This window comes from Camellia sinensis, chromosome 1 (genome assembly GCF_055761805.1).
Source record: "Camellia sinensis isolate YWXY chromosome 1, ASM5576180v1, whole genome shotgun sequence".
Taxonomy (NCBI): domain Eukaryota; kingdom Viridiplantae; phylum Streptophyta; class Magnoliopsida; order Ericales; family Theaceae; genus Camellia; species Camellia sinensis.
Genome location: NC_138961.1, coordinates 31,443,704 through 31,466,160, shown reverse-complemented (window position 1 = coordinate 31,466,160; position 22,457 = coordinate 31,443,704). Strand labels below are relative to the sequence as shown.

The window sequence follows — 22,457 nt, the reverse complement described above, 5'->3', positions numbered from 1 at the left end:
TCTGTTGATTTAGACATATCAAAATATCCGTTGAGTACTGCTAAAGTAAGGTGCATCTAAAAAAATATAAAAAAATTTCTTAAAATTTTAAAAATATTCACTAAAAAAAAAAAACACAATTTCCAAAAAACTGAATTCAAAAAATTAAAACCAAACACACCTTCTGTGCCAGTTCACCTTATTGATAATCAAATTATGAGAAGTGCTCATAATAAATAATAATTTAAAAAAACAAAAACAAATTGGCTCTTTAAATAATGGATAAGAAAGAGAATGGTACTGTTGATTACATCTTCACATTATAGAATAGATTATTGCAAACTCGAGTAAAACAATAGGCTCTACAGGCACAGCAATCCCACTTCATTCTATTGTACCAACAGTCGTATACTTCAAAAAACAAATAAACAAAAATGTACTATTCGCAAAACAATGTCTCTCGTGTTGCATTGCCAGTTGTTGGATTCACCCTGAACATAATATTCATTTCAGTATGAATGAAACAAACACATCAAGATAATGTGTTACAAAAAATAGATTTGTTTCTCAAAAACATACAAAGAAAATATATATATATATATATATATATTACCCATCAGCAATTTTGCAAAGGTATTCCCGTTGATCATCTCTCAGAGGCACATCTGTGAAGTCTGACCACATACATGACAGATCAGATCTTGCAGTAAAGCTGACAAGTGAAGCTAAAAACCACATACGGTGCATATTGATATACAATTGAAATAAAAAATCACTCCATTTGATTTTCACATCTTATGCTCAAAAAACCCTTCTTTAGTCTGGATCATTCAACTCTTGCAAAAGCAAATCAAAAGCTGGGAGGGACTCATCAATGTGAGTGATAGTTGAAAGGGATTGTTAGATTCCTAACCATGGTTCTTCAAGTGATCAGGAATGGCATGAATCTATAGGGAAAAAAATAAAAAAGAGGAACAAAATAATGCTATAAATACAACTGTTTTTCAAATGCCACAAAAAATACCAGGGGATGATTTAATTTCCAAAGAGAACCGACTCCAGAACATTACAATATATATATATATATATATACCACGAGACAATGCGAGAATGAATGATCCAATGATTCATTACTTCTCCTACACATGATACACCATTGAAAACAAAGAATGCGATTAGGAATCCTTTTTTGAAGTGTCATTTCCATGAGCCAAAGTTCAAGTTCACATGAAAATCTTTACTTTAAGAGGCACACCTACTTTCCAAATTCTTTTATAATGAAAGAAAGGATGAACAATGGGATTATCAATGATTATGTCAAAAAACAAAAGACTTGCATGAGAAGATCTCTAAAGAATGAAGAGACCACACCAATTTAGCGTTGACATTTGGTCTCAAGGAAAAGTCATGAAGCATAGCCAACAAAGACACCAACTCAAAAGTTTTCCAGTCACTGGGGTTTCTAAAGAAACTGAAATCTCATGAAATCTGAGCCGTAGAGGCAATGGAAACATTATGGGATCAAGCCAACCTATAAGAGTATACTAACTAGGTTAGTCTTCTGAAACACAAATCTTTGTTAGTATGGTGTATAATACATTCTAACTTCTTGAACCATTGTTAAGTGATGATTCTACATACCAGCACCAGTTATAGTTGAACCCTTGAAAGATGTGTTACCAGTAGCTAGTGCTCCTTCCAAGTTAGCATTGCTCAGATTTGCCTGCAGAAAGGTATTTTATACATGCATCAGAGCATAGCAGCAACCTATAGAAAAAGTGGTTACGCATTTGGCATCCCGTGATTTTAGCCTAAAACTCAAAAAAGTCATTAAAAAAACCAAAAATCCTACCATTTTATCCTACAAACCAATCTACAATTTGAAATCATGTGGGTTGATAAAAGCCTACCATCCCAAGATTTTAGCCTAAAAGTCTAATAGTACTGATGAGGATTTTTTCGGAATAAAAAAATTGTCAGAGTCCCACAACGTATCTTGGTCTAGTGCCATCAGCGCCTTCATTTCACCTGACAAAAGGTCAGGTGAGTACAAATTCACGGACTGTTGCAAAGGCAAAACTGTCAATTTACCTATTTCTTTATTTTATAAATTATTTCATTTCACATTTTTTCGTAAAAAGCTAAAAAATTATTCTCAAACATACTAGTTTTCTTTTACCTCATATTTCAGTCAAAAAAACAAAAAGTTATTAAAATAGCTTGTTCCCAAACGAGGCCTAAATCAGACACAGTGAATTGTTCCGAATTCAATCTGCTGACATTAGAAGGCCTTAGTTGTGTAAAATCCAAGTACAACCCTGCATAGTGGAATACATGTGTTGAAAAATTATGTGACCATGTCAAAAGCCCAGGCACATAGGATGTTCCTGTCATTCTAATTTTCTCATAACCCCAGGGAAGATTATCATGGTTGCTTGGTTTTATATGTATATAAATTCTATATTATATTATATTAAATCAAGTGAATCTTACAATACACAATTCACTAGTTTAGCTAATGATTCACGATTCAGTTCGTGATTTGACAAAAATGGGACCAACAATTCAAGGATTTGCAATCCCTCCCATGGGTGTGCAGCCCAGCTGAAAGCAGTAAATCTCCATGGGACACAATTCATTTTACGGACCTGGGTTGTTAATCACTGCAAGGACATCTAGTAATTACCTCCACAAAGGCTGTATAGATTGATATCCCAAAAAGGTTGTTTGGGACAGTGAAGCCTCCAACCAAACTCACAACCCAAGTAGAGTAAAATTCAATCTAAATTTTTATATTTATTGCCCAACCTAACCCCGCCCGTGTCATTCTTATTGTTTAATATTTTATACAACTGGTCCCAAGCCCGGATAAAGAAGGATGGTTGTATGTTAGGTAGCCTAACAGCTAGTACGTCAAAATATTGTATGTAGTTGCTATAATTTGATTCATAGGAAATGGATTATGTAAATCTAGATAAATTACTTTTCAGAAAGCAAATACAAGACAAAGAAATTGTGGAAAGACTTCACATAGATTGAACTGAGCATCAAACATTATTATAAAAATAACCTTTGTCACATTTGCCAAGGAAAAATCTGCACCTCTGAGATCAGCATCAGAAAGATCAGCCCCTGAATCACAAGATAAACAATAAAAACAATGTGAAAGCTTATTGTATAAAAATTCGTGAGTCACATAATAGCTAAATTTAACAGTGAAAACAATCAGGCAAAACCGCAACATATATGCACTAAATTGTGTTCAATTTTCATAAAATAAAAAAATAAAATAAACAATTGTCCCAGTCACCAACCCATCATTCTCTCCTCAGCTACTGAACCGTAGATAGGCAAATTTGCACATACAACCCACCAAAAAAGAAAAGAAAAGAGACCACATTTATTAGTAACACTTAAATTTTTGAAAACCCAAATAATTAAATGGGAAACCCCACATCCATTCACATGATTAATTGAGCTGCTCCCCAATATTCCATTTCTATGCCGTTGTAAAATATACAAGTTTCTCTAGTTGAATAATTTTGCATCAAAGAACAAAAGATCTGCATATAACTTGATTGAATATTATATTGAACACAAGCCAAGTCTGCATCTTTGAAGTACATATGAAACTGGCATGCTCTTAAGGATATGTGTCAATAACAACTTCTTTAAATAACAAGAGTCAAAGACTCAAAATACATCCTCTCTTTTTTTATCCCCCTCGATGGGAACACAGGAAAGTTCAACTCACATTCTAGGAGAGCAGGCTTGCACACAATGCAAAGCAATTTTTATCATTATTTAACAAAAATTTCATTTCCTATTGCAATTAACATCCCTGATCCCCTGAATGGCATCATAGATGCCAAGAGCTCTCCAAAGGTCAATATCGTATACCATCATGCGATGAACCTACAGTCTCCAATTAGTGTTTGGTTTCTGCCACGAGCGTAAGGGGTTAGGGCTTGAATGCCACTGATTCCAGGCTAGCTTCGCTTTTTGAAAAGCATCACTTCAATGTCTGCAATGGGATAATGAAGGGTAAGTTCATCAGGGATTTTAGCAAAAAAGGTTAGACCTAATTCCCCTTGGGCAGAGGTTTTGTTGCGAGGAATAATGCAGCTATCAAAAATATGTTGGCGAAGTAGCTGCTGGAACTTAGGTGGAAAACGTTGCACAGGTGATGTTTCTGCTTGTTTCTTTCCTTTGGTTTGAGCTCGTTTAGGTGCCATTAGGGTGAGCAAAAAGGGTTTCAAAGCAGAAAAAGTTTGAAGAGGCGAAGAACATAGTAAAACAGAAGGAATGAGAGTAGTGAAGTGATGATTTGAATTCTGACGGTCAAATAGCTTATGGTGGACCCTCCTGTTACTAACAATTGGGCCTGTTACTAACAATTGGGCTTAACGGTTAGGCCTTTTGAATTCATGTTTTGCGTCAATTTTATCGGTTAAGTGTTATTATAAGCATTTGGGTTTTAATAGGTGGGTTTGTTTTTATAAGCCTAAATGAATTGCCCATATATATAAGTGTCCAAAACCTTATTTTGTCCTTTTTGACATTCATTCAAAACAAAAAACATCTTTTTGTCTTGAATGAGGAGGGCATTGTTGGCACTAAAATTTATCTTCTCTGTCGAATAAACATAACAAATACAGAGGGTTGATCCAAGGGATGCTAGGAGTGAAAACCATAAGTTTACAATGGAGGATGGACCCCAGAATGCAGAGCAAGTGGCAGTTGAAGCCATTTAAGGAGCAGATGTGGCAGATGCAGTTTCTTCTGTCGATTCCTCTGATAATGCAGTGAGATGTGGCCAAACGTGGCCCAGGTGTCAAGTTAAGGAGTTAGGCATGCAAGTGAGACAGGACACGTGGTTTGTGTGCAAAGAAATGTGTAAGAGAAAAAAATGCTACCGCAAAAAAGCAATTACCAGCGATTATGGAGATCATGGACAGTTATGTAGGAAGTGGAGGAAATTTGCTCCATGATGGGACACGTGGCAGCAGAGAAGTAGCGAAGCCAGCAGCATAAAGGTTGGAAATTTGAAGGAAAGAAGATCTTCAATCAAATTCACAACCCATGTGGAATTAGGAGTAATTTAACTTAGCTAGCAATAGCTTATGTACTTAGGAGTAGTTTGTTTATAATTCAGCCTCTATGGCCAAATTTTCCTTTGTTGATTGTCATACACATTGAACTTGTAATTAAGTGGCAAGTTTACTTGTTCTTCAATCGATTTTTAGTTTATTCACACCTGTTTCTTCGCATTACAACCTCCAAAGAAGTCCTTGAATCTGTCAAGGCATAGAACATCAACCACAGTCACTTGATCTGTAGTTGTTTGTGAAATTGTGGTTTCTCTGTCGAATCATGTTTGTCGATTTGACCCAAACCAGATTTTTGCTAATATATTTTGGCACACCCAATGGGACCTGTCTAATTTGGAGTGATGGCTAAGAATAAACAGCATGAAGTCTTTGAAGATCTTGAGAAAAGGGTTGAAGACGGAGAAGGAGGTGGGCTTGAAGGAGTGCAAGACAACCTAGCTGATGGCCATTCAGTGGCCAGGCAGGAAATAGGCCAAGGAAATGGCCAACATATGGCAAAGAATGGCCAATCTAGTTGCCCTCCTGTTGATCCAAAAACAGCTCTTTTGTTGTACACTCAGCAAACAATTGGTTCCATATCTGCATATGAGAACCAAGTGATGATAGATGACTTGTTGGCATTGTTTAAGAGAGCCAACATCAAGCCCAGCCAATCAAAAAGGATTGGAGATGAGACTCAGGTAAATAAAGCACAATTTATACCACCCGCGACCCCTCAACAGCATGAAAATGTAAATGAACCTATGTCATTTTATAAACCTCCCACATTCCAAGAAAGATATGAGGAGGGAATGACTAAAAATCTTGTGTTTGAAAGAGAATACCCCACAAACTCAGTGTTTAATCATAACTTAAATAATATGGGAAATAGACCTGGGGGGCAACTAAGGCCACAAGTGTATGGTACTCCTGCATATGGTATTCCTGCATTTGATGGGCTTGGTTATCAGGAACAAAGAAATAGGCCAATGAATCAAGTAAGGCCTCAGAATGTTCAGGAACATGTCATACAACAACCCTATTATGAACCTAACATAATGCATCCAAGGCCTAGAGGGCTTGGTCCTCCTTTTCCTTACTTCCAACCAGAAGTTCAAGGAGGGAGACAACAGCAGCAATATTTAGACCCTCAAGTTAATAATAGGCAGCAAATAATGAACATCATACAAGAAATATATGGTCCAGGCCTAAGACGGCCAAATAGACCAATGTTTAGGAGTCTTTACCCTCCATGGGTGGAAACAACTCCCATTCCAAGAAACTACAGGATTCCTAAGTTTACTTTGTTTACAAGAGAAGAGAGACAGTCAACTATAGAACATGTAGGCAGGTTCATCCTCCAGTGTGGAGAACCTGGTAATGATGATAATTTAAAACTAAAACTCTTTCCTCATTCTCTATCAAAAGTGGCATTTACATGGTTTATTAACTTGCTAGGAAATTTTGTTCATACTTGGCAAGAAATGGAGAGTCAGTTTCATGCCCAGTTCTTTAGAACTGAGCCTGAAGTGACAATGGTGGATTTGTCAAAATTTAAACAAAGGCAAGGAGAGAGTGCAGAACAGTACATCGATAGGTTTAAGAAAGCAAAAAATAGATGTCATGTGTACATGCCTGAAATAGAAGTTATATGGTTAGCTCAGAATGGTTTACACTTTGAACTTAGGAAAAAGTTTGAAGGCATGATGTTTAGAGACCTGTTTGAGTTATCTTCAAGGGCAACTAGTTATGAGGCCATTCTCAGAATTTGATATTGATATTGACATTGACATAGATGTTGACATAGATGTTGCTCAAGTAATAGGTAAAAAACCTGTGGTTTGTGAAACATTAAGGAAAGCTTACAAACCTGTAAGTATGCCAACAACACAGAGAGCCAAAAAGAATGTGGCTGTATCACATAGGCAGTATTCTTTTGATTTATCAAAAGCAAATGCATTATTTGATGAATTGTTAGCAAATAAATTTTTAACTTTGACTCCAGGCCACAACATTCCCAAAGAGGGGACAGGGTTGACAAGAAGTATTGTAAGTGGCATAATTTTTTCAGGCATTCCACTAATAACCGTGTTACATTTCGTAATTGCGTGCAGGATTTGATTCAAAAGGGAATGTTAAAGTATGCTAAAAAAGATAAAGGGGTCATGGCAGTTGATGGTGATCCATTTCCTAATATTATGGAAATCAATATGGTAGCAACTGATTTTCAGTCAAATGATCAGAAGAAAAAGGGAAAAGACCCTAGAGTTCTTTTGGTAGAGTTAGAAAAACTTCACAAGGAGAGAATGGAGAAAATGGCAAAAGAAATAAAAGGGAAAAGAGTTCAGGAAGAACCTAGTGAGAGGTTCATTTGTTTCAAGTGTGGTACTGATAAAGAAAAGGCTAAGGCCATTGTGATTAATGGAATTCAAAAAATTGGAAAGGATGTTAGCCTGAAGTTTAACACTATGGGTAGTGGTGATTTGCAAATTTTTGATAATGATTGTCTATTCTATGATGGGGTAGACCCGGGAATATTTAGTCCTGCAGAGAACTATGGCAAGGATGATGCTCCATTTTTATTCCAAGAAGCTCCTGTTCATCCATGTTTTGGTGAATCAAGCAATGTGAGGGCTATGCTCAAACAACACAAGGGTGCTAAGCCCTATGGAAGTCCAAGGGTTGTGACTAGGCCATATAGTGGCCAGCAACAGCAGTCTGGTCCATCATATAGTTGTCATCAACAGGCTGGAAGGCCATATGGAGGGCAGCAACAGTTTGTAAGACCATTTGGAGGATTTCAACAGCAACATCATTGCCCAAGAATGAGGCCAGAAATACAATCAGTTCAACCAAGGATGGTGAAGTCTCCAGTACCATCTCATCTAGGGTGGCAAGGAGTGTCTCACCCAAAGTTCCCAATGATTGGTTGGAGACAAATGGGAGAAACAAGAAGTCAGAAAATGAGAACAAAGGAGATCCCATGCTATGATGTCTACAGCTACAGGCAAGGTTTTAAAAAGCGGCCGCAACCATTACGTAACGCCGTTACGTAACGGTTGTGGTAGTTACCGCCACCCGTTACGGCCGCTTTTGCAGTATGATTGAGATTCACAGGTGTATCGGCCGTAGCGGCTGCTATAGCTGTCGTAACGGTGTCGTAACAGCTGTAACGGCCTGTTACGCACCGTTACGTAACAGTTCCGAATTGCTTCTTTCGAAAAAACACACACAAAAAAAAAAAAGTTGAAAATGGGGAAAGAGAGATAGAGAGAGAAGAGGGAAGATGGAGGAACAAGAGATAGAGAGAGAGAATAGGGAAGATGAAGAACATATTATTGATTTGTTGAAGTTGTAAGACCTATGCTATTCTATTCAGCTGCTATCACTCAACCATTTTGTTTGTGTGTGTCTATCTATATATTGTTTGAAAATAATAATAATAATAATAAGTGTGGTCATTACCTATTTGGCTTGATTAATATATATATATATATATATATATTTAGGCTTTTATTTATTCTCTTACTTTTGTCATTGTTAATCTTATATTTAATAGTTAGTGATTGATTTTTTGTATAATACAAAGTCATTAATTATTAAAATAAAATGTAGAAAATTCAGTTTATAGTGATTTAAAAATATGAAATATATTAGATCAAACTTAAAAATTTATAAAAATTGATCAATATTTATTTTAAAACCCAATAAATATGATTATGGAAAAAAAAATTTGTGTATCGCTAAGTTTTATTCAAATTGTGCGAAAAATAAAAAAATTCACGGTTCCAATTACCGCAACCCTTATGCTATGGCCTTTACATTCCGCATCCGCAACCGCAACCGCAACCGCAACCGCGTCACCGCCACCGTTACGGCGACCGCAACCGCTTTTCAGAACCTTGGCTACAGGTGATAGGCCAGCTGGAAGGCAGGATCTACTACGGACTAGAGATGGATTGGTCTTATTGCTGGAGGAAGGGAAGGGAAGGGTTCAACTTCTAGAGCCCATCCAGGTCAACCAGTTTAGCTTCTGAAAAGGAAGATGGAGCCAGAAAAGACAGATGACAGACCTGTTGGGAAACTCTCTGAGAAGTCTTTGTTGAGGCGGAAGCTGAAAGAATTGGAGAAACATCTAATGTCTGATGAAGATGACAGTATTAAGAAAGATGTGGCAATGAAGGATGATCAAGATCAGGAAATGGTCACTGATGGCATGAATATTAATGAGGAAGTTAAAGAAGATGAAGTCAAGACAGATAGTTCTGATGGTGACTTTGGAGAAAAGCTGGCCGCTATTCATTTTGGTTCTTTACCTCCATCCAAGAAGTGTAACATGATTATGGCCATCCCTCAAAGGTTTCAAACCAAGCCAAACCAACCAGATGAATTGGCAGGAAATGTTGAAGATCTGACTGAACCAGCAGTTCAGATAGCAGTGGTTGACACATAAACCAAGCCACTGAAGTCAATTGAGGTGGTTAGGTCTGTCGATGGAGAGAAGGTTGTGCTGCAAAAACCAGAGGATAAGCTCATCGGGCATCTAAGGCCTTTATATGTCAGAGCTTATTTAGAGGGGGTGCTAGTGGAAAGGGTGTTGGTTGATAATGGAGCCATTGTTAACATTCTTCCTTCTAGGACACTAAAAGCTATTGGGAAATTCGTTGATGACTTGCTTCCTACTGATGTGAACATAAGTAATTTTGCTAGTGGATCATCTGAGGTCAGAATAGACTTTAGAAATCTAAATCTACCAACTCCTAAGGATGAATATCCTATGCCAGTGGCTGACTGTTAGTGGATTCAATAGCCAAAAGCAGGATTTTGTCCTTTATGGATGGTCATGCTGGGTATAATCAAATTTTTATTAACCTAGAAGATACACATAAGACAGCCTTCAGATGTCCTAGTGCTTTGGGGACATTTGAATGGATAGTCATGCTTTTTGGATTAAAGAATGCAGGAGCAACATACCAAAGGGAAATGAATTTTATTTTCCATGATTTGATTGGGAAATATTTAGAAGTCTACATAAATGATGTAGCCATCAAGTCTGACAGTTTTGATGAACGTGTGGAACATTTGCAGCAGACATTTCAATGGATGAGAACTTGCAAACTCAAAATGAACCCTTTAAAGTGTGCCTTTAGGGTATCTGCTGGAAAGTTTTTGGGCTTTTTAGTGCACCACAAAAGGATAGAAGTGGATGCCAACAAAGCCAAAGCAATTCTGGTTTCGATCAAATCGACAGACGTGATTCGACAGAGAAACTACAATTTCACAAACTACAGACCAAGTGACTGTGGTCGATGTTCTATGCCTTGACAGATTCAAGGACTTCTTTGGAGGTTGTAATGCGAAGAAACAAGTGTGAATAAATTGAAAATCAATTGAAGAACAAGTAAACTTGCCACTTAATTACAAAAATTAAATTACAAGTTCAATGTACATGACAATCGACAAAGGAAAATTTCGCCATAGAGGTTAAATTATAAACAGACTACTCCTAAGTACAAAAGCTATTGCTAACTAAGTTAAATTACTCCTAATTCCACATGGGTTGTGAATTTGATTGAAGATCTTCTTTCCTTCGAATTTCCAACCTTTATGCTGCTGGCTTTGCTACTTCTCTGTTGCCACGTGTCCCATCATGGAGCAAATTTCCTCCACTTCCTGCATAACTGCTCATGATCTCCATAACCGCTAGTAATTGCTTCTTTGCTGTAGCATTTTTTTCTCTTACACTTTTCTTTGCACACAAACCACGTGTCTTGTCTCACTTGCATGCCTAACTCCATAACTGACACCTGGACCACGTTTACCCACATCCCACTGCATTATCAGAGGAATCGACAGAAGAAACTGCATTTGCCACATCTACTCCTTAAATGGCTTCAACTGCCACTTGCACTGCATTTTAGGGTCCACCCCCCACTGTAAACTTATGGTTTTCACTCCTAGCATCCCTTGGATCAACCCTCTGTATTTGTTATGTTTATTCGACAGAGAAGATAAATTTTAGTGTCAACAATGCCCCCCTCATTCAAGATAAAAAGATGTTTTTTGTTTTGAATGAATGTCAAAAAGGACAAAATAAGGTTTTGGACACATATATTTGGGCAATTCATTTAGGCTTATAAAAATAAACCCACGTATTAAAACCCAAATACTTATAATAACACTCAGCCGATAAAATTGACCCAAAACATGAATTCAAAAGGCCCAACCGTTAAGCCTAATTGTTAGTAACAGGTCCAAACTCAATCAGGAGGGTCCACATAAGCTATTTGACCATCAGAATTCAAATCATCACTTCACTACTCTCATTCCCTCTGTTTTACTTTGTTCTTCGCCTCTTCAAACCTTTTCTGCTTCGAAACCCTTTTTGCTCACCCTAATGGCACCCAAACAAGCTCAAACCAAAGGAAAGAAACAAGCAGAAACGCCACATGTGCAACATTTTCCACTTGAGTTCTAGCAACTACTTCGCCAACATATTTTTGATAGCTGCATTATTCCTCGCAACAAAACCTCTGCCCAAGGGCAATTAGGTCCAACCTTTTTTGCTAAAATCCCTGATGAACTTACCCTTCATTATCCCATTGCAGATACTGAAGTGATGCTTTTCAAAAACGCGAAGCTAGCCTGGAATCAGTGGCATTCGAGCCCTAACCCCTTACGCTCGTGGCAAAAACCAAACCCTAATTGGAGACTATGGGTTCATCGCATGATGGTATATAATATTGACCTTTGGAGAGCTCTTGGCATCTATGATGTCATTCGATTGTCAACCTTAGCCCTAGACACGGACAAATGAGCTATTGGCGCCGCAGCCTGCTTTTGGTCTCTGTCCTGCAATTACCTCATTTTAAAGTTTGATATGATTTCTCCTACTATCCTTGATATTGTACATTTGACTGGCCTTCCTATTGCTGGCCAATATATAAGCGCCCTCTTAACTCCCCAATCAGTAGTCTCACTTGATACTGCCCTTAGTTATGGGAAATTCCGAACCAAATACCAAAAATTTTTTGATGAACCCACCAAAGAAGAAAGAACATCCTTTTACTTATTGTGGCTCTCTCAACACTTTCTATGTGTCCCAGGCCTAAAAATCACCAAAGAGTATTTGGCCCTTGCCACTTGTATCCAAGAAGGCACACAACTGGCCTTTGCCCCTTTCCTTTTGGGCACACTATACAGGGGTCTTTTCTCTTTAGTTGATAAAGAGATAGATCATAACTGTGAAGGTCCTTTTTGGCTCTTTGAGGCCTGGCTTTATGCTTATTTCCCTAAAATTAGGCTTACCACTCAAACCCCTAACTTCTCTCCCTATGAGAGTTATGCTGAATTCTTCTTATCCTTTCGAACAGCTTCATCCAACTCATTTACTAAGGTGTTCACTATTCTCTTTGAACTACCTGTCGATAGAGACTCTCAACTTTTCATCCCTTTCCATACCTTTCATTTCAACTCCACTGGACTAACATATATTAATGTTGCTCCTCAAACATTAAGTGACACTTGGAGACAAAAACAAAAAGATTTCTGGGCTCAAGTCCTCACTCCTAGATACATTCTAGTGGGTAGATCCATCTCTACCAATAAACTTTCTAATTGTAGTTTCGAAAGCTATAATCCTTGCCAATAGGCCAGGCAAATGGGACTATATCAAACTGTCCCTTGTCCTTATTTGCATCCTACCATCCATGAGCAAGTAGGATCCAGAATTCAATTCAAAATCTCCCAAGAAGTGAAAGACTTGCTGGTTGAAAATCAGAACTATTTGATCAATTTAGTTTTTACTACTGTCAGACTACTCCCTACACTACCACAAGTTCACTAAATGGTGGTCTTTGATGGGTGCTTTGATCTTTGATGAAGATCTTCAAGCTTGTCTTTGGAATGTGCATCCAGACAATAGGAGAGGAGTAGAGATGACCATTGGTAATTCTACCTCCCCTTTTCTTTCCTTATGCACACTGTTTACTTTTGAGTTTGTGTTGATACTCACTTAGCCATTTTACTCCTTTGGCCATAGAGATGCCTGCCCAGGCTGATCCAGCTCTTTGGGACAAAGGCAAAGCTCCAATGAACCCACCAAAGAAACCCAAAGGCAATCCTTTAAACACCACTAGTTGTGAAGGATTCATACCTTACAGCCAAGGTATAGAGATTGAGAAGAGGACCAAGAGTAGGCAAGAAGAAATCTAAGAAATTCTATCTTCTAAGCCCTAATTAGAGGGTGGTGCTGCCCTTGAGAGGAGGTCAAAAAGAAGGTAAGAACAACCAATTCCTCCTCAGATCACAGCTCCTGCTACACCAGCATCATCTTCTTCTAGCAGTTCTTCTTCTCTTCCAATAATGGTATAGCTTTCATTCAAACTTTTACTAAATCAATATGCATTATGTTTAATCGTACTGACACCTTATTCCAATCTCCCTCTTCTCTTTCAGACATACTTTCAATCATACAAGAGGAGAAGACCTCTCTCCAACTACATCTCCTTCTGCTCCTGAGAGATTGCCTGAGACCAAGACCATTCTACCCTCTTCTATGCCTAAGAATGAAAAGCTGTCTAAAATTCAGATCAATCCCCCTTCTATGCCTGAAGACCAGACCAAAATGCCTTCTCCTCCAACAAACTCAGGGCATCTGAATCCCCAGCTCACTCAGGAAGAACAGACTAGCATTCGGGAAGAACAAAGTGGCCCAGAGAGATTTGGCTTAGAGAGGGTAGGCCTAAGAGAACTAGCCCCTGAATTGGCACAACTTTTGGCTGATATTCCTCAAGGGATAGCCCTAGGGGACTTAATGGCCTTTCCTAGGAGTACACCATGGAACAAATGAGATCATCAATTTTCCTGATGTGGCCTCTTCCTAAGAAGAATTAGAAGCCCCTAGCCATGCCAGAGAACCTACAATTGACTCAGGTTATGTCAGAGAAAACCCAATTGATTTAACTGACAATCCTGACAACCATACAGCTACTGTCGACAGAAGTTCTCCTATCCATGACCTTGTCTCTGAACAAAATGATAACATTCCTCAGGACAGTCATATTTCATTCTACAGCCAAAGGAATGAGATTGACAGAGCTGATACTGAGGTATTGGATAATGAATCAACTTCAAGTGACATGAGAACTCCTCATGAGGTGCTTACACAATCTATTCATTTCCCTACTACCTCTATCCCAGTATCTTCATTTCATCCACCTTTACCAGTTAGATGCACCCTTATCAGACCAAGTTGAAACAAGGGCAGCTGTGGCCACTTCCAACTTGCCCAACAGACTTCTATTACACCTTCAATAGAGGTAACATATATTCAAGTAGTTTATTTTCCACAGTTGAATTAATCACTGACTTAAATTCTTTATTGTAGCAACCCAGAGTTACTCCTCTGCAAGACTTACTCTTAGGCATCTCTGTTGTTCAACAAAAATTAGAAAGTTTACTGGTAGAGATGGATCCACCCACTAGAATGTATCTAGGAGTGAGGACTTGAGCCCAGAAATCTTTTTGTTTTTTACTCCAAGTGTCACTTAATGTTTGAAGAACGGCATTAATATATGTTAGTCCAGTGGAGTTGAAATGAAAGGTATGAAAAATGATAAAAAGTTGAGAGTCTCTATCGATAGGCAGTTTAAAGAGAATAATGAACACCTTAGTAAATGAATTGGATGAAACTGGTCGAAAGGATAAGAAGAATTCAGCATAACTTTCCCAGGGAGAGAAGTAAGGGGTTTGAGTGGTAAGCCTAATTTCAGGGAAATAAGCATAAAGCCAGGCCTCAAAGAGCCAAAAAGGACCTCCACAGTTATGATCTATCTCTTTATCAACTAAAGAGAAAAGACCCTTGTATAGTGTGCCCAAAAGGAAAGGGGCAAAGGCCAGTTGTGTGCCTTCTTGGATACAAGTGGCAAGGGTCAAATACTCTTTGGTGATTTTTAGGCCTAGGACACATAGAAAGTATTGAGAGCCACAATAAGTAAAAGGCTGTTCTTTCTTCGTTGGTGGGCTCATCAGAAAATTTTTGGTATTTGGTTTAGAATTTCCCATAACTAAGGTCAGTATCAAATGGGACTACTGATTTGGGAGTTAAGAGCGCACTTATATGTTAGCCAGCAATAGGAAGGCCAGCCAAATGTACAACATCAAGGACAGTAGGAGAAATCATACCAAACTTTAAAATGAGGGAAATGCAGGACAGAGACCAAAAGCAGGCTACGGCACCAATAGCCCATTTGTCCATGTCTAGGGTTAAGGTTGACAATCGAATGGGATCATAGATGCCAAGAGCTCTCCAAAGGTCAATATTGTATACCATCATGCGATGAACCCATAGTCTCCAATTAGGATTTGGTTTTTGCCAGTGTTATCAGAGACGAGCCTAAGCGCTAAGCGAGGCGAGGCGAGGCTTCAGCGCTTCATGCACCCTGAGGCGAGGCGAAATGGCGAGGCGATGGAGAAGCGCCTGAAGCGAGGCTTAGGCGATGAAGCGCGAGGCAAAGAGAAGCGACGCTTCATCAGATTTTGGCCTGATTTAAGTTCGAATCATCTGGGCCCTTCATCGACAAAGTTAATTACTAAATAAGAAGTCCAAACCCTAGATCGACTTCGTTCGTCGACGTCTAGGTCTTCTAGGTCTTCTTCTTCCAAAGTCGAAGCATCTGGGTCTTCGTTCGTCGACTTCGTTCCTTCTTCGGACGTCGTTCCGAGGTGAGTTCCTACTTCTTCCTTCTTCTTCCTTTCTCCTTTGTTCACTGTCGACTTCACCTGTTCTTCCCTTCAACTTCACCTATTCTTCCCTTCGACTTCACAGTGTTCTTCTTTGAACACTATCGAACCTGTTAAAATTAATTCAATTAATTTTTAAAATTAATTTTTAATTCGCAAAAATTAATTTTTAAAATTAATTCAATTATTTTAAAATTAATTTTTTTTCAATTAATTCAATTATTTTTTTTCTTCTGTGTTAAAATTTCAATTAATTCAATTAATTTCCTGATTATTCAATTAATTATTTTTATCCAATTAATTCAATTAATTTGTTTATTTTAATTCAATTAATTTAATTCAATAAAATTAATTTTCTGGTTATTTTAATTTTCTGGTTACTCAATTAATTCAATTAATTTGTTTAATTCAATTAATTTGTTTATTTTAATTCAATTAATTTAATTCAATTAATTTCCTGGTTATTTTAATTTCCTGGTTATTCAATTAATTATTTTAATTCAATTAATTTCAACTATTTTAATTTCTTTATGTTCTTTAATGTCGTTAAAATATGTTCTTTAATTTCTTTATACTGAAACATTGAATTGCTTGTTGGATAGAATTAATTTCTTTAGTATTTGGAATGATAACTGCATGATGGTTCTTGAAAATATTTATATATTTGTCTATACCATTTATTTTAAAAAAATATCCTTTCTGGTCGCCTCGCCTTGTCGCCTCGTGCTTAGGCGTTAGGAGACCTTGTCGCCTCGGTTCGCTTTTCGCCTTAAAAAACACTGGTTTTTGCCACGAGCGTGAGGGGTTAGGGCTCGAATGCCACTGATTCCAGGTTAGCTTCGCTTTTTTGAAAAGCATCACTTCAGTATCTGCAATGGGATAATAAAGGGTAAGTTCATGAGAGATTTTAGCAAAAAAGTTTGAACCTAATTCCCCTTGGACAGGTTTTGTTGCGAGGAATAATGTAGCTATGAAAAATATGTTGGCGAAATAGTTGCTGGAACTCAGGTGGAAAACGTTGCACAGGCGGTGTTTCTGCTTGTTTCTTTCCTTTGGTTTGAGCTCGTTTAGGTGCCATTAGGGTGCGCAAAAAGGGTTTCAAAGTAGAAAAAGTTTGAAGAGGCGAAGAATAGAGTAAAACAGAGGAAATGAGAGTAGTGAAGTGATGATTTGAATTCTGACGGTCAAATAGCTTATGGTGGACCCTCCTGATTGAGTTTGGGCCTATTACTAACAATTGGGCTTAACGGTTGGGCCTTTTGAATTCATATTTTGAGTGAATTTTATCGGCTAAGTGTTATTATAAGTATTTGGGCTTTAATATGTGGGTCTGTTTTTATAAGCCTAAATGAATTGCCCAAATATATAAGTGTCCAAAACCTTATTTTGTCATTTTTGACATTCATTCAAAACATAAAACATCTTTTTGTCTTGAATGAGGGGAGCATTGTTGGCACTAAAATTTATCTTCTCTATCGAATAAACATAACAAACACAGAGGGTTGATCTAAGGGATGCTAGGAGTGAAAACCATAAGTTTACAGTGGGCTAAGAAGCACGGGTGCGGTGCGCGTGCGGGCCCGGGTGCGCGTGCGGGTACGAGTACGGTACGGGTACGAGTACGCCGATACGGCAAAACCCCAAAAAAATAGGATACGGGTACGGCTGCAGTACGCCGATTTTTTTTTATTTTTTATAATTATGGTTAAAAGATCCAACCTACAAATTGAAGTTAAATATCAAAACTAAAAAGAGAACTATAAAACTAAACGACAAATATTAATATATTTGAATTCAACATAACCAACAAATGGGCTCTAACTCTAGAATATGACCCTTGGTACTCAATGTTACAAAAATTACACTTAAATTTTGTATTACCACTTCCTCCTTCTCCCCTTTTAACTAATTTTGTAACATAGCCCCAAAGAGGAGCATTTTCATCTCCAGATTGATCAATGGAAGGAGCAGAAGCACTTGCAGCAGATGAACCTAAACTGCTTGATGAACTCATTTTCCTATAAGCATAAAAAATAATATTTTTGATTATTAAAAATAATATTTTATGATTAAAAATAATATTTATGATTATTATTAACATTCTGTTGATCTAATTTTATGATTAAAAATAATATTTATGATTATTAATATTTATGATTATTTCCTAATTTATTAATTTTTCTGATCTAATTTTTTTTTTTGTTCTAAATATGATTGAATAACCTGGTTCTAATTTTTTTAATTTTTTTGTTCTAAATATGATTTTTTGTGTTATAATTTATTAACATCAGATTATACCTCTGAAGAAAAGAAGAAACAAAAAAATAAAATAAAATAAAAATAAAGATGAAGAGATACCTCTCTGCAGGTCGAAACCGAAGTCTCTGGGTCGAAGTCGAAGACGAGGGTGATGGTCGCTGTCGAAGACGAGGGTGATGGTCGAGTCGCTGTCGAAGACGAGAGTGATGGTCGAAGTCGCCTCTTTGCTTCGATGAGATTAGGGCAAAAGTCGAAGTCGAAGGAGAGTGATGGTCGAAGTCCTCTTTGCTTCGATGAGATTAGGGCAAATGTCGAAGCCGAAGACGAGGTGATTAGGGCAAATTCGTATATACATTTTTTCTTTTTTAATTTTTCTTAATTTTGCTCCGGTACCCCTCAATTTTTCAAAAAATTTGATTTCTGCCCCCGTCGTACCCAAAACGCACCATCGGCGTACCCATTCCGTACCCGAGCCGTACCTATGTCATACCCGACTGAGGCAGACGTACCCGACCACTTTTTGTCGTACCCGGTACGCGTGCAGCCGTACTGGTACGCGTACCCACACCCGATAAGTACCCAGTGCATGTACGGCACTATTTTTGGAGTACCTGTGCTTCATAGACAGTGAGGGATGGTCCCCAGAATGCAGAGCAAGTGGCAGTTGAAGCCATTTAAGGAGTAAACGTGACAGATGCAGTTTCTTCTGTCGATTCCTCTGATAATGTAGTGGGATGTGGCCAAACGTGGGTCAGGTGTCAAGTCATGGAGTTAGGCATGCAAGTGAGATAGGACACGTGGTTTGTGTGCAAAGAAATGTGTAAGAGAAAAAAATGCTATAGCAAAGAAGCAATTACCAGCTGTTATGGAGATCATGGACAGTTATGCAGGAAGTGGAGGAAATTTGCTCCATGATGGGACACATGGCAGCAGAGAAGTAACAAAGCCAACAGCATAAAGGTTGAAAATTCGAAGGAAATAAGATCTTCAATCAAATTCACAACCCATGTGGAATTAGGAGTAATTTAACTTAGTTAGCAATAGCTTCTGTAATTAGGAATAGTCTGTTTATAATTCGACCTCTATGGCCAAATTTTCCTTCATCGATTGTCATGCACATTGAACTTGTAATTTAATTCTTGTAATTAAATGGTAAGTTTACTTGTTCTTCAATCGATTTTCAGTTTATTCATACTTGTTTCTTCGCATTACAACCTCTAAAGAAGTCCTTGAATCTGTCAAGACATAGAACACCAACCACAGTCACTTGGTCTGTAGTTGTTTGTGAAATTGTGATTTCTCTATCGAATCACGTCTGTCGATTTGACCCAAACCATTGTTGGCACTAAAATTTATCTTCTCTGTATAATAAATATAACAAATACAGAAGGTTGATCCAAGGGATGCTAGGAGTGAAAACCATAAGTTTACAGTGGGGGCTGGACCCCAGAATGCAGAGCAAGTGGCAGTTGAAGCCATTTAAGGAGCAGATGTGACAGATGCAGTTTTTTTTGTCGATTCCTCTGATAATGCAGTGAGATGCGGCCAAAGGTGGCCCAGGTGTCAAGTCATGGAGTTAGGCATGCAAGTAAGACAAGACATGTGGTTTGTGTGCAAAGAAATGTGTAAGAGAAAAAAATGTTACAGCAAAGAAGCAATTACCAGCGGTTATGGAGATCATAGTGGAGGAAATTTGCTCCATGATGGGACATGTGGTAGCAGAGCTGGAAGGTGGGCTTGAAGGAGTGCAAGACAACCTAGCTGATGGCCATTCAATGGCCAGGCAGGAAATAGGCCAAGGAAATGGACAAAATATGACAAAAAATGACCAATCTAGTTGCCCTCCTGTTGATCCAAGAAGAGCTCTTCTATTGCTCCAAGAAGAGCTCTTCTGTTGCACACTCAGCAAACAATTGGTTCCATGTCTGCATATGAGAACCAAGTGATAATAGATGGAGATGTGCCAGTCACCAACCCATCATTCTCTTCTCAGCTACTGAACCGTAGATAGGCAAATTTGCACATACAACCACCCCAAAAACGAAAAGAAAAGAGACCATATTTATTAGTAACACTTAAATTTTTGAAAACCCAAATAATTAATGGAAACCCCACATCCATTCACATGATTAATTGAGCTGCTCCCCAATATTCCATTTCTATGCCTTTGTAAAATATACAAGTTTCTCTAGTTGAATAATTTTGCATCAAAGAACAAAAGATCTACTTATAACTTGATTGAATATTATAATGAACACAAGCCAAGTCGGCATCTTTGAAGTACATATGAAACTGGCATGCTCTTAAGAATATGTGTCAATAACAACTTCTTTAAATAACAAGAGTCAAAGACTAAAATACATCCTCTTTTTTTTTTCCCCTCGATGGGAACACATGAAAGTTCACCTCACATTCTAGGAAAGCAGACTTGCACACAATGCTAAGCTTATTTTATCATTATTTAACAAAAATTTCATTTCCTATTGCAATTAACATCCCTGATAGCCGCCCCCCCCCCCCCCCCCTCTCTCAAACTAGAACTTTCTATTTTCCCTGATTTACTGCACCTTGATCAAATTTATGAATCCATCCAAAACATTGATGCTTAATTTATGTTAACCATTCAAGTAAAGTTGCATTAATCAGAAAGAGGACAAGCAACAAAACATACACAAATCACGATAGTGAGAATGAATAACGAGCTTCCAAGTGGGAGGAACCATAATAGATGATATGACAGGGATTTCCCCCCCCCCCCCCCCCCCCCCCCCCCCCAGTAACATGGTAAAGAAAATAAAATCATTAGAATGAGGCATAATGAATCTTCATCAAGAGACTTGCCAAATGAGAGGCATATATTTACGGAATAGGGATGTGCTAAACTCAATCGCAAATTTCAAGAACTAAAACTCAAATGAAATATTGACCCATCTCAAAAAATCCAGCTTCCGGACTCCATTCCAATACAAAATAAGCCTACTCAATGAAATGCCAATCTGAAATTTATATAACAAACAAACAAAAACCTGTTAAATCAGAATCGAAGAAGCTAGCTCCTAGTAACTTTGCACCTTTGAAATTGGCTTGTCTCAATATTGACTGAAACAAATTAGCAAACACTTTACACATAAATTAGCAAACACTCAATATTAACTGAAACAAATTAGCAAACACTTTAGGGAAAATTGCATTTCAGTGGAGTAGTGATAAAAAAAAAAATTCATTTTCATGACTATGCAACTCTCCTATGCGTGTAGTACAAATTCATTCTTATACTTTGTGCAACTCTAACTGTGTGTCAGAGTTGCATGAAAAAAACATTGGGTAAATTATCAATAGTTTCTACTATTGAAACTTGTTACCCATTAAATAGTATTGATAAATTTATCATTCTCTCATGTTTTTATAAATAAATTTAAGTGATAAATTTATCAATCAGCACATACGTAAACAAGTCTAATTAATATTACTGATTGGTAAGTGTCCCAAAACATTCTCATTTGTAGTACAATTATTTTATGACTGTCCATCTATTTGCAATTTCCCCCAACACTTTTATACACAAACCCAGAAACAGACAGAGAATAGTGGGTAACCCATGTAATTCAGTGCACTATATGCGCACACACACAGAGACAGAGGATTTGGATAAATGTATTTACCGTTTTGAAGTCTTGCTTGATCAAACTTTTCCCGCTAAAATCTTTTCCACTGAGATCCTGACCCCTCGTCACTTCAGAACCATATGGACCTCCACCCTTATTTATCAAAAACCATCAAATTTCAAACCTCCACAAAATTAAAAAAATTGGAATAGAAAGAGACAAATTGAAAGAGAGGGTTTGTTCGATTACCTTGAATGCAAGTGCAGGATCGACGAAGAAGAGCGAGGAAGAGAGAAGGGCGAGAAAGCCCGCCTTTGCCACCGATTCGCGGAGAGAGAAGAGGAGGTTTTGAGGAGGGGTTTGGAGGGAGAGAGGAGAGAAATGTGGGTGTGAGAGATGAGGCTTGGGAAGAGAGAGAGGTGGTTTTGGAGTGAGTTTGGAAGAGAACGAGACGTTGAGAAGTGCCATTGATGGAGAGACCCAACTCTCTCTCTCTCTCTCTCTTCAACTTTTATGGATAATACAAATGTATGCTTATCCATTTATGAAGACGCAAAATAGTTTGTGAATAACGACTAGTTGCCTTTTTTTTCTTTTTTCTTTTTTCTTTTTGTTTTTAATTAAAAATTAAAATTTTATTTGTAAATCTTATTAAATTAGGCAGGCTTGAAAAGTAAATAAAAAATAAAATAATTGGAAAAACATTTTTTTGAGCAAATTACCAAAAAAACTTTATTAAATTAGACAGATTTTAAAAAGTAAATAAAAAATAAAATAATTG

At 37.6% G+C, this 22,457-nt stretch overlaps 1 protein-coding gene across 5 annotated transcripts; it reads right to left on the bottom strand.

The window, feature by feature from the left end:
• Positions 1–222: 222 nt before the first annotated feature.
• LOC114268605 (Tetratricopeptide repeat (TPR)-like superfamily protein) lies at positions 223–22,221 on the bottom strand. 5 transcript variants are annotated; one of them, XR_003631306.2, is made up of 8 exons: positions 21,926–22,221; positions 21,734–21,829; positions 21,098–21,170; positions 3,050–3,111; positions 1,621–1,702; positions 1,351–1,510; positions 593–653; positions 223–470 (listed from the first exon to the last, which is right to left on the bottom strand). XR_003631306.2 is itself a non-coding variant. In XM_028209793.2 (7 exons), the coding sequence occupies exons 1-7, from the start codon at positions 22,142–22,144 to the stop codon at positions 419–421; spliced, it is 645 nt and encodes a 214-aa protein (XP_028065594.2). In that variant the 5' UTR covers positions 22,145–22,221; the 3' UTR covers positions 223–418. The 5 variants fall into 5 exon arrangements, 3 of the variants coding, with proteins under 3 accessions (XP_028065594.2, XP_082731772.1, XP_082731764.1); XR_003631308.2 differs by having other exon boundaries at positions 21,143–21,170; XM_028209793.2 differs by lacking the exon at positions 1,351–1,510.
• Between the last annotated feature and the right edge of the window lie 236 nt (positions 22,222–22,457).